The following is a 16,027-nucleotide window of genomic DNA, read 5'->3' on the forward strand; positions in this document are numbered from 1 at the left end:
CTCAGAAACAGCAGCAACAGAAATAGGATGGTATTCTAAGTGTTTGCAACATATTATTTTGAGTCATAGTACACCAAAAGGAACTTAGATCATGATGCCAATACAAAGGAGAGACTTTTTGTTACAATTCATACAATGTATCGGTAAAATTCATATCGAAATTATAATTATCGTTGAACCACAAAGTGATATTCGTGCTTCATCGTGATATTGTTAGGACTCATCTTTACATTATGACGTAAGAGTGCTAGTATAAATGGTCGAACTTTTTGCCGACAAGGATCGATATAATGACGTAAGGAACAGACTATTATTACTTTTACGGGTTAATGGTGATGACAAAGCTACGCTGCAATATCCTCTCTTTCGAAACGTTGTCTGCTGCAGAAAATTTAACAAAAACACAACAAATTATCTTAAAAAGGCTAACAATATTGGTTCTTTCGGTGGTATCCCAAAATTATTTATATGGTTATTCTTTGTGAAGCATATTCTTTTTCTTCCGAAAAGGCATTCGTTTTCATCTAAACCCACAATCTTCTCAAGTAATCTTTGTTAAAAGTACCTTTTTTTAAATAAATATAATTATGGTTCACACATGCAAACGGGAAATATTGCCCTATCCAAAATAGCTCTTCATTTGTTCAGTTTACAATTGTCGTAAGGTCGTTCACCTTTTCGTAAGCGCGACATAATTCAGAGGACAAAGAAACAAAAAATTATTGCGAGCGATGTACACACCTCTGAGTCACCTGACTTAATTTTTGTTAAACTTTCCGTATGTGTCTTTCTTTCTTTCGTAATTCACCCTGCTCCAAACTTTTAACCGGATTTCTCCAATTAAACCGTTGTCATTACTTTTTGTCTATAACTTAAAGATTTTCAAGTAACTTTCAGTCAATGAATGGTTTACTTTAAAAAGGTTTATATAAGTACAGCTGAGTAATTGAATATACCTTCGACATTGACTGGAATATGCAATTGATATTATTATTATTATTATTATTATTATTATTAGTAGTAGTAGTAGTAGTAGTATCATACATTTAATATTATATAGTTTGCATAGAACATCACCTGATTCAAAGGTACATTAACATTTTTATCTTTTTCAGAAGCTGAATCGTAACATCCACTGACTAATTATCTCCATTTCATCATTCACAGAACTCTAGCTTGTCCCGATTTATATGTGCGCGTGCGTGTGCATGTGCATGTGTTTTAAAAGAAGTTTTCCTAATCAGTTAGTATTACTTTTTGAGTATTAAACCATTGTTTTCATCGATAACGCCATCGTTTTCGGCGTTTAGCATGATCTGATCTCTTTTTCTGGGGCAGGTGTGATGTTGCTTCAGTCACTAATGTTATTTTGTAGTATAACAAAAAGTGCATATATTACCGCTCGTTTTCCCACCTTCTCCCCCTCTGCAAACTTTGTCTCTAAAAGCAAACTCCCATTAGTCATCGTAATAATTCAGTTCGTATTTAGCATAGAGGGGATAAATAATTATCTTTTAAAGTTGCACATTATTAATAATTAATGTCCAATTATCAGTAAAGTTTACTTATTTGTTTTTGGACTTGATGGGTTGTTGATAAATTATCTGAATAGGTAAGATAACAAGGTCATATAAGGTTAATTGTTATGGAGTTAATTGAAATGACACCAAAGTAAGTATGTGTGTTTATTTACCGAAAGTGTGCATAATGCCCAATAAATGTGAACAAGAACAAAATGATGGTCAAATTTCAAGTGATAAGTGACTGTACGTTTGTGCGTGTGTACGTTTTACGTTTTGTTTTGGTCTTTTTTTTTTATTTAGCCTGGTAGGGATTTCAGGGCCCACCCCACCCCCTCTTCGACCCTGGACAATCTGTTCAAAAGATGGAAAGTGTATTTGTTATTCTGGATAATTACAGTAAATATGTTCTGTTTTATTCTTTGATGGAAATAAATAAATTAAAAAGATGTCAGTATATTATTAATTATATAATTATTATCCCGAGTCAAACATCATCTTTAAGGGGTTTCATGATAACCAAACTAAAGTTCAACTTGAATTTAACAATGCGCAGTGTTGTACACATTGCACGATTTCTTTGATGTGGCATGAGCATGTACTTCCGCTACATTCGGGTCAGGACACTCAATTATATTATCAATCTCGCTGCAAGATTATCACCTGTTGCGATGACCTTAAAACTATACACAGAACGACAATGTTGTAATTTCTTTTTTAATTATCATTACAAGTCTCTGATGATACCATGTTTCCGGAATTGTAATAGACGACTGATTCCGGTGCGAGCAGTATATAAAAGCCGGCCAGTTGTAACAAGCAGACAGAGCAAGGAGCCGAGAACATATAGCTTCGGTGGCTGCAACACCTCAGGTAATCATAATGTATTTCCGTATTCCTCTCTCTCTCTCTCTCTCTCTCTCTCTCTCTCTCTCTCTCTCGTAAGGGTTTCCAAGAAGATTTTTGAAATTCATTATGATTTAAATACGAAAAAATGTGCCAAAATATCAAAATCTGAAATTCCTAAGAATAAATGTATCAAAAAGTAGCAAGGTTCACAATATTAACAGACGTTAAATTTACCTAAGGGGAATGTATATTATTGAGATAAAAGTAATTATATCTTTAAACCTTTCAAATGTTGCAGTTAACATATACAGTATCGCCTAATGTTTGTCAGTTAAAATAGGTTCGACAAACTAAAAGGCAATCATGATTATTTGTTCCTGTTGCTGAAGATTAAACTTTACCACAGTCTCCATGCCTAACATATTATCCTATTGTATTAAATATGTAAAACAAACACAACTGCAGAATTGAGAGAGAGAAAAAGAAATAGAGATTCTGTATATAAGATTCTGAAAGACACGCTATTTTAATTTGTCTTTTATCTTGTAGGAATAAACATTAATTTTATTTGGAAGGTTCTACCTTCTTGAAGACTTAAAAAATTTTACTCTTTATTTTGTAAATTTTGTAAAGAGCTTAGGCTGTCATATTTACTTTTATTTGGAAGGGTTTAAGTTATGGACGTTTTTCAAAAATTATCTTTTAATGTTTTTAGAACTTTATTATTAATTGACACTCTATATAATGGATTGTGCTGACGTGCCGCCAAACTGTGTGTGTGAATGAATATGTATGTAACGTTCACACATATACGAGTATCAGCAGTTATCTATCACATATATTTATGAATAAATAAATTTTTGCAACTTTTTCGTTCTCCCCCACCCTTCGCTATGTATCTGAAATACTTATAAAATGTCATGAATTATTTAAATGGAAAATCTGCCCGCTTCCCTTAAATGTAACAGTATTGATTAAATTCTATTCCTTTTAATAAAAACCAATTTTCACTTTGAAATACTATATTTACGAACCAGATAGTACTAGGAAAGTTAAACAAATATAAATGGAAACTTTAACAAGAGTGGGTTGTTTTTTTTGTATGCAGGAAACAACCATGAATCCCATAGTACTGCTTACCGTTATTAATGCCTTGGCAAGTGCCGCCAGTCTTTACGGAGGTGGTAAGTATAGATATGTTTCTATTTTTAAAAGATGGAGTTTAAGAATTGTAGTTTCACCAATTTAAACGTTATTCTCTCTCAATACCTCGTGAAAGAAATTGTTCGTAGTTTTTGCTTTTATTTGGAAGGAATTTCTCAAGACTCAGCCACGTATTCCTCTTGTAACAATATACTAAATTTAACCAATGTCCGTTCACTACGGAGAGTTTCAGGAATTTGCTGTAGCTCTTGGAGGAGAAAAGAGAAATATAATCCTTTTTTGATTGGGTCTAATTGGAGCAACTCTAAAAAGGTTCATTGATATAATCAGATTTAAGTAACATGTGCCGATAGTTAAGTCTCTCAGTTCCGTGACATCGATGAGGAAGTTATAGCTTTTAACGTTGAATCAAGTAATAGTTTGTAATGGAATTAATAATATATCTTTGATTTTGAGATATGTGTTTTCATTTTCCGTTCTCTGCAGGATCTTACGGTAATGGTGGTGGGAAAAATGGCGGTGGTGGATACATCCCTCCTCCACCACAGAAAGGAGGTAATGGTGGTGGTATGGACATAGGAATGATGACGGTAGACAGGAATGGTGGGATGCAAGATATGAACGGAGGAGTGGATATGATGAACGGCGGTATGGACACGATGAATGGAGGAATGAACGGTGGAATGGACACGATGAATGGGGGAATGAACGGTGGCATGGACATGATGAATGGAGGAGTCAACGGTGGCATGGAAATGATAAACGGAATGATGAACGGAAGATTGAATGGAAACAAGGAAATGAACAGAGGAATAGACACGAATGATGGAATGAACGGCATGAATGGGATAAACGGCGGATTTAAACTGAATTCCCAGAACGGCATGGAAATGATGATGGTAAATGGCGGAAGTGGGGAAGGAATGCTTATATTGCCTGTTTATGGTGGATCCGGTATATCTGATGGTGCTCCCGGTAGAAAGGGTGGAAATGGAATGGGTCCAAGAAAGATGCCCATGCCATCTATGCCTACTGTGCCAGCTCAACCCACCATGCCATCAATGCCCACTATGCCATCAATACCCACCATGCCATCAATGCCCATCATACCACCAATTCCCAAAAATTCACCTATGCCACCCATGCCTCCAATGCCACCCATGCCTCTAATGCCACCCATGCTACCAATGCCTCCAATGCCAACAATGCCAGTTGGTGGCGCAGGCGGCAGAGTTGGAAACGGAATGCCATATGAAGTATACTTCCCTTCTATAGGAGGAGGTAACATTTACTGTCCTATGTTGTTTTTCTTTCAGTTGTTTTGGTTGTACGTTTTGTTGATAACAGGATCACAAACGGAAAGAAAATTAACGTTTAACGTCACAGGCGTAATTCCTTGTTGTTTTATTATGGTGACAGCAATGGACAAGCACTATGAGAGCGGGAATAAACCTAAATTATAAATTCCAAAATTATATATCTGATATTCAAGATTGGTTTGTATCCTGAAAAGTAATACATTCCTATCTCTTTTCAAGAACTGATTTCTGAAAATATGTTTTAAAAGAGACGACAGTTTATACATTTTCAAACCGTATTTAGCCACGACTAAGTGTCTTGTTATTATTGTTTACAGTCGGTGGTATGGGAATGGGAATGATGGGTCCCACAGCAGGGGGAAAAGGAGGTAATGGTGGTAACGGACCTGACTGTCCTCCAGGAATGGCACCAGGGAATGGAGTTGCTCCAGCAGGTTGATTATCATATCGCAAAGACTTCCACGTGTTTCTTTAGATTTCAAAACCACTGCTAATTTTCTCCTTTACTCTTTTATCATTAAAAGCTCTAAGCTAAATGTGACACTTTTCTGTTTGATATCAAACGGAATACGAAACAAGCAGATGTCAAATGGACCCGAATGTATCATTTTCTTCCATCCTTTTTACTGTTCAGAAAAATGTTCAATTCTCTGTTACTAAGTTAATGTCTCGAAAGGGTTATAATCTTTTAGATAGCACACTGAAATACTCCTTGTTATTTGCATTATTATAAGATAATGATTCATTTTAATTATGTGGGTCTGAAAGATTTACTGGAAATAAACCCCACCGTGTTATAAAATGCTAATCTTCTAGAGGGACTATATCATAAAAGCTTGATACCTCTTATTACATTTCTTTAAACCCTTCATATTCTATAGGAAACACAATAAAAGTATACCGTTGACTGTCGATGAAGGAAGCTAGTTATTTATTTTTGATCGTTGTTTCAGATCAACAGATGATTTTGGCTATTCACAAAATGGCTAAGATGCGTATAGGCATGGGTAGTCAGGGAGCGATGGAAGGTGGACCAACGGTTGGAGCTAATTCAGGTGGAACTAAGAACGGAGCTACGGGAGGTGAAGCCAGTGGAGCAAATGGAAACGGGGGCAATGGAAATAAAGCTAATGGAGAGGGAGCCAACGGGGCAAAGAACGGTCAGAGTGGTGGAGATTAATAAATTTGAGATAAATATAAAACATTGGTATAATTGGATGTGATCTGCTAATTTATTCATGGCATTTTATGTACAAATATATATCTGCGACTGACAATTAAAGAAGGAACATTGAAATAACTTTATCTTTCTTCTTCACCCACTGCACGTTTAAATGGTCACACGGTCTCATTCAGAAAATATTGATATATAATATTTATCAATGCTCTAACTCTTATAAATACACTGACGCTCATAAATGAAGATATACTCGTGTAAAAACATGTACCAAGATTATTCATTTATTTATTTATTTATTATTATTATTATTAAATTCTGTTTGTCATTCATTTGGTATCCCACCCGATTAATATATGTAAAACATATCAATACATAGCCTAAATGGTAGAACACACCAAGATCGTGAGGGATGGGGCCAGTGTAGACGATTATATTTTTAAATTAATGTTCCTATTTCGAAATTGGTTCTAGTAGTAAATCTGTGCAATACCCTGTCTTATGTGAGTTCTCTTTCCCACTTGTCGACATTAGAAACATGCAAACATTGGAGGAGAGATATTCGAGTCAAATCTTTGACAGGTAAAAATGGAATGAAAACGCAGAAGAACAAATTTATTAATTAATTCCAACGCAACCTTTCTGAATTCTGTGTAATTTAAAAAAAAATGTTCTCTACCTAAATTTTAATTTAATTGTTCAACACAAAATCTGATAGATTGTAAAAGCAGCAAAATGTTCATAAATGTAATTCGCATAAGGAAAGAGAATAATAAGAAAAATATTAATTGAATCAAGGTAAAATATCTCAGATTTGTGGAAATCGATCAAACAAACATGTGAGCGCAAAGCATATAGTAATGTCACGATCTTGTTTCATTTAAGGGTATGAATACATCAGATAGTTATCGTAGCGTCATGACTCAGATTCTAATCACATGTTTGACAGTAGGACTGAAACGCCAGCTAATATTTGTGAAAGCCTTATTTTCAAATTTGTAGTTCTTGAAAATATCCGAATTATATAATTTGGAATGTTTCGTGAACCTGATGGAATAATAATATAAAACACACACCCCCATTAAAAACAGAAACAAAACACCACTACAAACAGATGTCCTTATTGTTTTTATTTTTTATATTAGTTAATGAAAGTTTTGACAGACAGCGGATCAGTGTTTGAAAGGTGGGGACAAGCATGAAACGGAAACAAGGCTCATCAGATGACCCTAACAATAATAATTAATATACTCAGTAGTGTGAAGCTAACAACACAATTTTAAAAGATCAGAAGGGTTCCCGCAAAGACTAATCAGCAGTAGATAATTGTTTTTTCATTTCAAGCAATGGTTCAGAAATATCTGAGTAAAATGTTAGGTAGTTTTAATTGTCCTTTTATGGTCCTTTTTGAAGGGTTTTGATCCTGCTGATCATGTAAAATTACTGACACGCTTTGTCAACAAAGGTATCGTTGGAAAGTTGTTCAAAGTTCTAGACTTGATGTACATAATAAACGTTCATGTGAGGAGATGAAAAAGCAATATACCGAATTCTTCAGTTATAAATCTGCATATTATGCACTCCTCTGCTAAGTCTATTGATAAATGACTTAGAGTCAGACCTTAGACTAACGTTTCTAAACGATATCTTTACGACACATTAAATACCTATAATTATGGAATGGTTGTATGCTGATGATGTTGCTAATTGTGCTGATACGGTCTGTTCTTTACAAACGCAGATTAATATTGCAGAGACATTTTGTGAAAATAATGAAATATATGTTAATTAAGATAAAACGTAATGAATTGTATTCAGAAACGATGGATATTTGACGAGTTACGAAAAGTGGCACTAAGAGTAAACAAATAAACATAGTAAGTAGTAATGTTTTGAACCAAAACCTATATAAAGCGTGATAATACCATTCTGTCCACGCAACTCTATGAACTGAGCAAGTGCCTTTTAAACCAAGTTAGCCTAGAGAGCTTGTTCAAGGGAAGTTATTATTATACCAGGTTAATACACTGTTGATGCTGCCTACCTTTGTAATGATTTATCGCAAAATATTTTATAAAATATATAATAAGACTGTTTTCTCTGTGCGAGAATATGTAACTAGTATAATATACTTGACGGAGAGTATCGTCATTATGTTAGTATATAGTTTATTGAGTATGGCTATATTTCTATGCAATATTATGTGCAAAAATATAGTAGCTTCAATATATTTCATACCAACTGTGTGAGAATATATTATATTAAGCAACTATGGAGGTGTATATCATATAAATTGTGAAAACGTCACAGATAGATGCGTACAGTATTTTGAAAGAATTTATGAGTATATCAATTATGTGATTGTATTACCTGAGCAATGGAGTGCTTCTAACGTTACAGAAAGGATTAAATCGCTGTTTCCCTCAAATGAATCATAACGGTTCGTCAAAGAAGTCCAAACCATGTAAGAGGTACTGAAAATCTGACATACTTGTGTCATAAGGTCTTATTGTTGCACAGGGTCTGATATAGACCTACGTGCAAAGCAGTACTATCAAATATAAAAGTTTCTACGAAAACTGTACGTATAGTCGAGGATGATCAAAACCGTCAACGTATCGCAGCCACTATCGCATTCGAGGCAATCGAGTATGTTCTTTAAAAAATTCCAGATTACCAGACCATTATTCCAAGCGTATATAAACCAAACAGAGATGTTGCATCAAATATGTGTCCGGGATCAACTTTACGCCACTTGGGTGAGAAAGTGCTGCCGTCTGCATTCAAGGTTGTCATTGTTCTCTCTTTATGAGGAATTTACCATGAATGGTCATATAACTAAGGATGTCTTTGCACATCACAGCCATGATCTAATTGTGGTACCTGTGTAATCTTGAACCATATAGACAAAGACTATTAATAATGAAATTGATAAAAGTTTTCCTTCACAAGTATGCTCCACTGTAATCAATGATAAACGGAACAAATGATGACAAATGGACAATCTTATCTGAGTTGAGTCTACGAGTAGTACCTCGAAAATACAAACAAAGCCTGGGAGAACATAAGTTTGGTAACATTTAGTCGCCTATATAAGTTATTGTTATCAGTATGCTTGAACGACTCGATCCTAACATCGCCGACAATGTGTTTGTTAGGAACAAAGGCCCGCGGACATTTTCTTTATCCACGGCAATATTGGTTTGTTATTATTAGGTGAAATTAATGGTTCATAGGTAGTACTGTGTATAGATAAAATATTTTCCACGAATCATTAACCTGCAGAGTAAGAAAGTTCCCATACAGGCGTTTCATGTATGTGTTTAGTACACAACAATTCTTAACAACAATGACGTTTATTGTGACAGAATCGATGACGAACCCTAATAATTCTGTCAGAACTCAGCAAAAACAGTTTGAAATTTACCGCAGGCAACGAAAAGTAAAAGTCCCCGTGGTTTTACGCGGATTTTGAATGTTTCCAGTGGACAGAAAGAATCCAAGTGGCGGAAAAGTCCATTGCAAAGTTTGTTACTCTGTTGTCAGATGCCACACGCAAACGGAGCCTGCAATATTGTGAAAGCCCAGAAAGCTAATGCCCCAGACACATTAGAAGTATTTATATATTTGCTCGATGTCACAGCAAAGTGGATGCTGCAACCAATTGGTTCGTCTGTGAACATGATTTTAACTAGGGATAATATGTTTCTCAGGATCTGCTGTTGCTGGACCTGTAATGGTCCGTTTGAGATGTGTACCGAGGAGCTACATACAGCGTATTCAGTTTAACTAAACGTGTATTCTCGTAGTGCTTCATTATCTTCGCTGGTATGATGGCCACTTACTAATGCTAGCAGCGTCAAATGTACGAAAAAACGTCCTCCCAAATGCAATGGAATAAAACATGGCTTTTAGGCTCAGTTTACTGACTTGCCGCAGTTCTTGAATTTCAGCACGAATAACCTTGTAAACAACTTTGCATCAAATGGTAGCGATCCATTCAAAATCACTAGTCGATACGGTGGTGCCAACGATGGTACACTCAGTTTACTGACCCGCCAAGGAATATATCGCTACGAATCACAAGCGATTGCAACAAGTGTATTTTCACGTCCCACCGATCGAGGCATTGCATTGATTGTTATGTGTTGAAGGTATTTCCTCCAAGTTTGTCAGAATCTTGGCGACATTCATGATCTGTATTTGTTCACTGAGTTGGATATACTTAACGATATTGTTAAGAATCTCTTTGTGAAAAGTAGCATCCGCTATTGGACATCTACTGATAAGCTTATGAAAACAATCCAAACATAGATGGTTATGACCCCATCATCATAAAATAGTTACGTTATGTATCTTCTCCCAGACAATCGTTGGGGTAAGGCAACAATGCAGCCATAATATGTTGGTGGATTTAAACGGAGTACATAGATATTAACAAATACGTACATGAATACGCCAGAACGATTAACACAATTTCAATAATGGCTAAAAAGACACGTAAGAGTATCTTGGAGAAGAACTTGCAAATCTTGCACAACAAGGACAAATCAAAATTAGACACACAAGTAAAAAAAATTAAAGAACCCTCATGGAAGCAGATCTTTGACTTTCCTCTAAGGATCGTCAATAACATAACCAGTCCCAAAGAATAAAAAAAAATTAAAGCTTTATGGTAGGTTTCAACTACCAGCGGCTACGTGACCTGGTTTTATGAACAAGGAATGGGATCGACAGATATTCAAGGGTTGATCTCGAAAAAAAGAAATATACAGTAATAATTACTGAAATTTTTAAAAGTTGTCTGCTTCATAGATACAATGTGCTATTTATTATGGATTTTGATGTGCTGAGTTCAAATATGACAATTAAAACAACAACTGATTAGCTACTGGTTCCAAGATATTTAAATTTTTAAATTTTACGTCTATATATATTGTGTAGATAGTAGAGTTTTAATCTTAAATTGTAAACCTAGATCTTTTCATGTGTTTATGGTTGCTTTACATGATACTATTTCACCTGTCTTGTTTATAAAACACTTTACAAAACAAAATAGCAAGACGGTTATATAAATAAAATGCATCATGAAACAAACGTTTAGTCCTTATTCATTGTCTAATCGGCGCTTCTAAGTTTGTGTCTTGTATTCATTAAATGGAGCATCTCTTGTCACTGTCCAGCAATAGTCACGACAACGCGTAATAAATTCATGAAGCTAAATTCATCCAATATTAATCAAGCAAGGAGAGGAACAAATTGATATGGTATCATTATCAAATGGTTGGCTTGTTTTCAAAACTTGTGAAAATGGCTTTGCTAGACCTAAGCGCCACATCTTAAAGGTGCATGAGCCTGAATAATATTTGCTTATATTAACCGCAAGCAAATGTGTGTGACTAGAATGGTAATGATTACAAATGTTCAGCGTCATCTTAGTTTTTATGGTAACTATCGACAAAACCAGCAAGCTCTCAGATATTTTAACATATACAGTATCGACGTCATTGGTCTCCAGAGATCAAAACCAGTTTGAAGTATTTATTGTTTATCTAGAAGGTTACTTAACCGTCTTTGGTGATTGTCTTTATGATCAGATTTATCATTCCATATAAGTGACCCCGGTAATGAACTTGCGTAATTGATAATGGGATATTGAAACAGATTGTAGCGGATTATATATCGATAGTAATTGTCTACCACTTGTAGATAAATATCTACTTCACACTGGTGTTACCAAACCCGTATATACGCTCAAATGTAATCTAAATGAAGGTAAGACAGACATAGACCGTTGGAACTACGGTAATTTGCCACTACCAACTCGAGGCTAGCTTGGAGTCTGAGTCATAGCATTAGTACATAAAATCTCCAGTCAAAAAGAGACGTCATCACCAGGCACAAAATTAGCCAAATATTGCTTCTGCAACGAGGAAGTGAGAGTCATTGCTGAGTCCACCACGGTTACATATTCCAGCGAACATGTTAAACTAACTTTCACTCAACCAAGAAAAGAAAGATCCTGAATGTTATTTAATAAGGACACACTTGCCAGAGTATCAGTTCTGGGACGAAAACGATCGTTGATAGCAAAAAGTACCGGCTTAATTGGTGTCTTTCTAAACAAACGCGGTACAAAACACAAGTAAGGTACAATCGCCAATATTATGTATTTGTGTGTTACCTGTTCTACATGATTATATGTTATGTACATCTATATTGTGTGGTGCACTTTAGTCGGTAATCGAGTGTTAGGGCCAACCTAATTAATGTCTTGTTATTTCTTAAACAAGATATTACATAGCTAACATGTCTCTTTGAGTTTTCAAATATATCTCAAGACCGTAATTTATTGGCGGCAAACTTGTTTACAAATGTTGATTCGAGTTCTTGTCTTTTTAAAGATATTACGAATGTTCTAGATGCATGTTGTTTACTAATTCGATAAGAAAATGATCATCATCCTGCTATTCGGTTTGAGCTTTATTTTAAAAATCTCGTTTACTTTAGAATTACTCATTCCTAATTTAACAACTGTGCAGCTTTAGCTGTGTTCAGTATATAATATGAGAGGAGTTATTTATTTAAATTATTCATTGGAATTACAAAGTGATCCTTGACCTTAGAACCAATGACTAAGTTACAAACTATTGCGAATTCATTTTGGATTATATCATTGTGCTTCATAAAGACTGTTTTCATATCGAAGATTGGAACTGATTCGGAGCACCACTGGAATTCATTTGGAATGCTCAATAAGTTTGGACTAGTGATAGAACTTTTGGAACTGTTTGAGACTTAATTCACAATAGTGTAAATTGAGTTTAAATGTTCACTACGTGTTCCTGAAAAATAAATTATTTCTTGAATTTTTTTAAATTAAATTTCTAGGTTTTCCTCGATTTCTGTCACTTAACATAAGTATTTCTTTCAAATATATCAGTAACTTCAAGTTTGCTTTAGAAATTTAAATTCACTTAGTTTGAAACATTTGTATAGTCTCTGTTTTTTTTTTTTAACTTTACACGTTCGAAGAATCTATAGCGAAACCAACAAGCTTTAATGATGTCATCTAAAGTGCAAAACGTTAATTTTAAATCATACCCAGGAAGGGTTATTGTCCTTGAAACGGGACAAATTGCTTCAGTTTGCAAGACAATCCGATCTTCTGAGTCGAAGGCTTCTTCAAGAAACAAGAAATAAAACTTATTTTGATCCAATAATTGTTGGAAGAAAAAGTTGTGCATATAGTGCCTTAGGTTCGATTCGTAAGTCTCTGGCTCTGAAATGGAACGAAAAAATTGAGACTAAAGATCCAGATGGAAATTGTTTTAAGGAAGTTTAAGGTTCAAAACGAAATCATTGAAATCTAAAATACTAAAGAAATACAATTGTAGAAAAAGGAAATGGAGAGAGAGAGAGAGAGAGAGAGAGAGAAATGCAAATTCACATGCAGAGAGTGAGAAATGCAAATGTAAAAGGAAGGAAAGATAATACACAATAGCTCATGTTCTGTTGTAAACGTAAACACAAGGCTAGTATCCGCCTTTGGGGGAAAATATACAGATCAATATTTTTCTCATTTTGAGAAAGTTTATGAAAATTTGAGATGGTTATGAAGCATTGAACTCTATTATTACAATGTGAACTTATTGGTAAAGTTTTTGTTGTTTACACTTCACTGTTGGTTAAACAAAGTGCCAATTAGATGTAGTTAAGGAATATAACTAGAAGGATTATGAGTTGGTTCCTAAGGCATACAGACAAAGGTTTAGAAATCGTGCAAAGGAAACTGAACAAACCCATGTCGAATTTGCCTAGGAAAAAGAACAACTATTTAATAGGTGGTGTCCAGGCAAGAATGTTAACCAAAATCACGATAGCCTCAGATCATATCAGTTGAAGGGTTTAAGAGTTGTATCCATAGTGACGTCAAGACTTACTTGGATGAGCCAAAGGTTGAAACTTTAGAAAATGCTACTCGTGCAGCTGACAATTATTTCTTGACTCAAAATGTTTCATTTGCAATAGGTTTTCGTCGCAGCAGTTTTTCCTAGTAATGAAATCTCAGTCCCTTACGATCAACTACAAATATCAATCTGGCACAACTTTTAAGAATTAAACTTCTAATAAGGCTGATCAGAAATCTTTATCTTTTCCTACGTGAACCTATTGCAAAAAGAAAGGACACGTCATACCTGATGAGTACAGACTGAAAAATAGGCAGCATAATAAAGACAGAGCTATTCCAAAAGCTCGTATTTAAAGGAGGTCATGGTCTGATTTGCTCTGGCGAATTATGAAGCATACATGTCGAAATGTATTGTATAATGTATTCGTGGTTCTGCCCAATCTATCCCGTTTGACATATTAAGAGACACAGGAGCTTCTAAGAGTCTTTAATTATCAGGTACTGTGGTTTTATATTAGAAGTCTTCTTCTAGTGCTAGTGTTCTTATTGATAGAGTTGATTGCGGTGTTGTTAATGGTCCTCTACACGTATGAATAGGCAATTATGCAGCTGGAGAAAACATGACAGTTAATCCATTTGCAACTGACAAGCCTTGTTTAGATCAGAAAGTTGATTCTGTTGAAAATGAGATCCTTGACGTTACCCAGCTTGTACAGTTACTAGAGTTATGGTTAAAAGAACTCTTGAGAGAATGATGTTGATAAAATTTTTTATTCCTTTATCTGACATATTCATTGGTCTCTTAATGAGGTCACATTGATCAGTCAAGATGTATTAATTACAATGATCCTCTTTTTATAACTGATGCTCTTTATTCTAATCAAGGTGACAAAAGAGAATTACTTTTTGTCTAAGGTAAACATGATTATGAGATCTCATGTTTGTTTCAGAGGCATGTTAGAGAAACTGAAGCAACGTAAGTACCTGTTTATTATTTTGTGAAAACTGGGTTAGTTTTGAGGAAACGGACACCATCTGAGGTACCCGCTGGTAACGAGTTGTGAGTGAGGTATTAAATGTTTGTTCTTAAATCATATCGACAGGAATATGTTTAGTCTAACGATGTAACTCCCTTGACTTGTCATATGAAGTAAATAACACTAATCACAAGACCTTGAATCTCTTTTGTTGGTCGAAAATTAAAAGGGATGTTTCTAAGTGATGATCTTTTCACACTTGTCAAATGGCAAGAAGATACTCAATGCTCGTCTGCAAACTACTGTTTCGGTTGACGTTCCATTTGGAAGGATAATGGTATACTTTATGGGTCCATTACCAAAGAACAAGTCAGGCAGTCAGTACTTGTTGACCATGATGTGTGCATCCACAAGATTTCAATTGGCAATTCCTTTGAGAAATATTAAAACTAAAATCATAGTAAAACCTTTGGTGAAGTGTTCTTAACGCCCTTTGGCCTTCGCCAATCTGTTCAGCCTAATTAATAATCAAATAGTGTGCCTGGAATTTTCCAGCAAGTTCTGAATCAATTAGGCATGCAGCAATTTAAGCCTTCTGTCTATCACCCTGAAAGTCAAGGAGCTTTGCAATAATTTCATCAAAATTTGAAAAACTGTTTCGGTCATATTGCTTTGATACAGGAAAAGAAGAAATCAGTTTAAGGTTTAAGTCCTTTGAAATTAGTTTTGGAGACACATTCCGTATACCAATGAAGTTATTAAAAGAGAACTTCATTAACAGAAGATTTAGAAATTAATCGTCTCGACTGTATTACTATATTTCCTTTTTTAAATGTAATTTGTCAAAGACTTGAGAAATAGTCTTCACTGTACTCAATGAATAATTAATTTAAGGTACGACAGAATTACAATGAAAATAATTTTTCAGCCTGGTGCTAGAGTTCTAACTCTCTTGCCTGTACTACAAAATTATCTTCTTACTAAATGATATACTCCTTAAGCAGTTGAAAGTAAGAACGGGACTTAAATATATCAATAAGACAACTAGAGGAGAAAACAGAAACAACTTTGCCATATAAATATGTTAAAGGAGTATGCTGAAAGAGAGA

General features: G+C 34.8%; 1 protein-coding gene across 1 annotated transcript; it reads left to right on the top strand.

Moving 5' to 3' along the window:
- The first annotated feature begins 2,327 nt into the window (after positions 1-2,327).
- LOC149775713 (uncharacterized) lies at positions 2,328-6,152 on the top strand. The gene is made up of 5 exons (XM_089943361.1): positions 2,328-2,393; positions 3,478-3,553; positions 4,020-4,814; positions 5,170-5,286; positions 5,806-6,152. Exons 2-5 carry the CDS (start codon positions 3,487-3,489, stop codon positions 6,030-6,032), a joined length of 1,206 nt encoding a protein of 401 aa, XP_089799487.1. The 5' UTR covers positions 2,328-2,393; positions 3,478-3,486; the 3' UTR covers positions 6,033-6,152.
- Positions 6,153-16,027: the final 9,875 nt, after the last annotated feature.

The sequence above is a fragment of the Sinohyriopsis cumingii genome, chromosome 19, assembly GCF_028554795.1.
Source record: "Sinohyriopsis cumingii isolate HCF-2022 chromosome 19, ASM2855479v2, whole genome shotgun sequence".
NCBI lineage: Eukaryota > Metazoa > Mollusca > Bivalvia > Unionida > Unionidae > Sinohyriopsis > Sinohyriopsis cumingii.

Bases quoted from the DNA above. Each gene is read 5' to 3' on its own strand.
- LOC149775713 (XM_089943361.1), top strand. From the start codon at position 3,487: ATGAATCCCATAGTACTGCTTACCGTTATTAATGCCTTGGCAAGTGCC. The intron at 4,815-5,169 runs GTAACATTTACT...TATTGTTTACAG, and splicing joins CTTCCCTTCTATAGGAGGAG to TCGGTGGTATGGGAATGGGA. The intron at 5,287-5,805 runs GTTGATTATCAT...TCGTTGTTTCAG, and splicing joins GAATGGAGTTGCTCCAGCAG to ATCAACAGATGATTTTGGCT.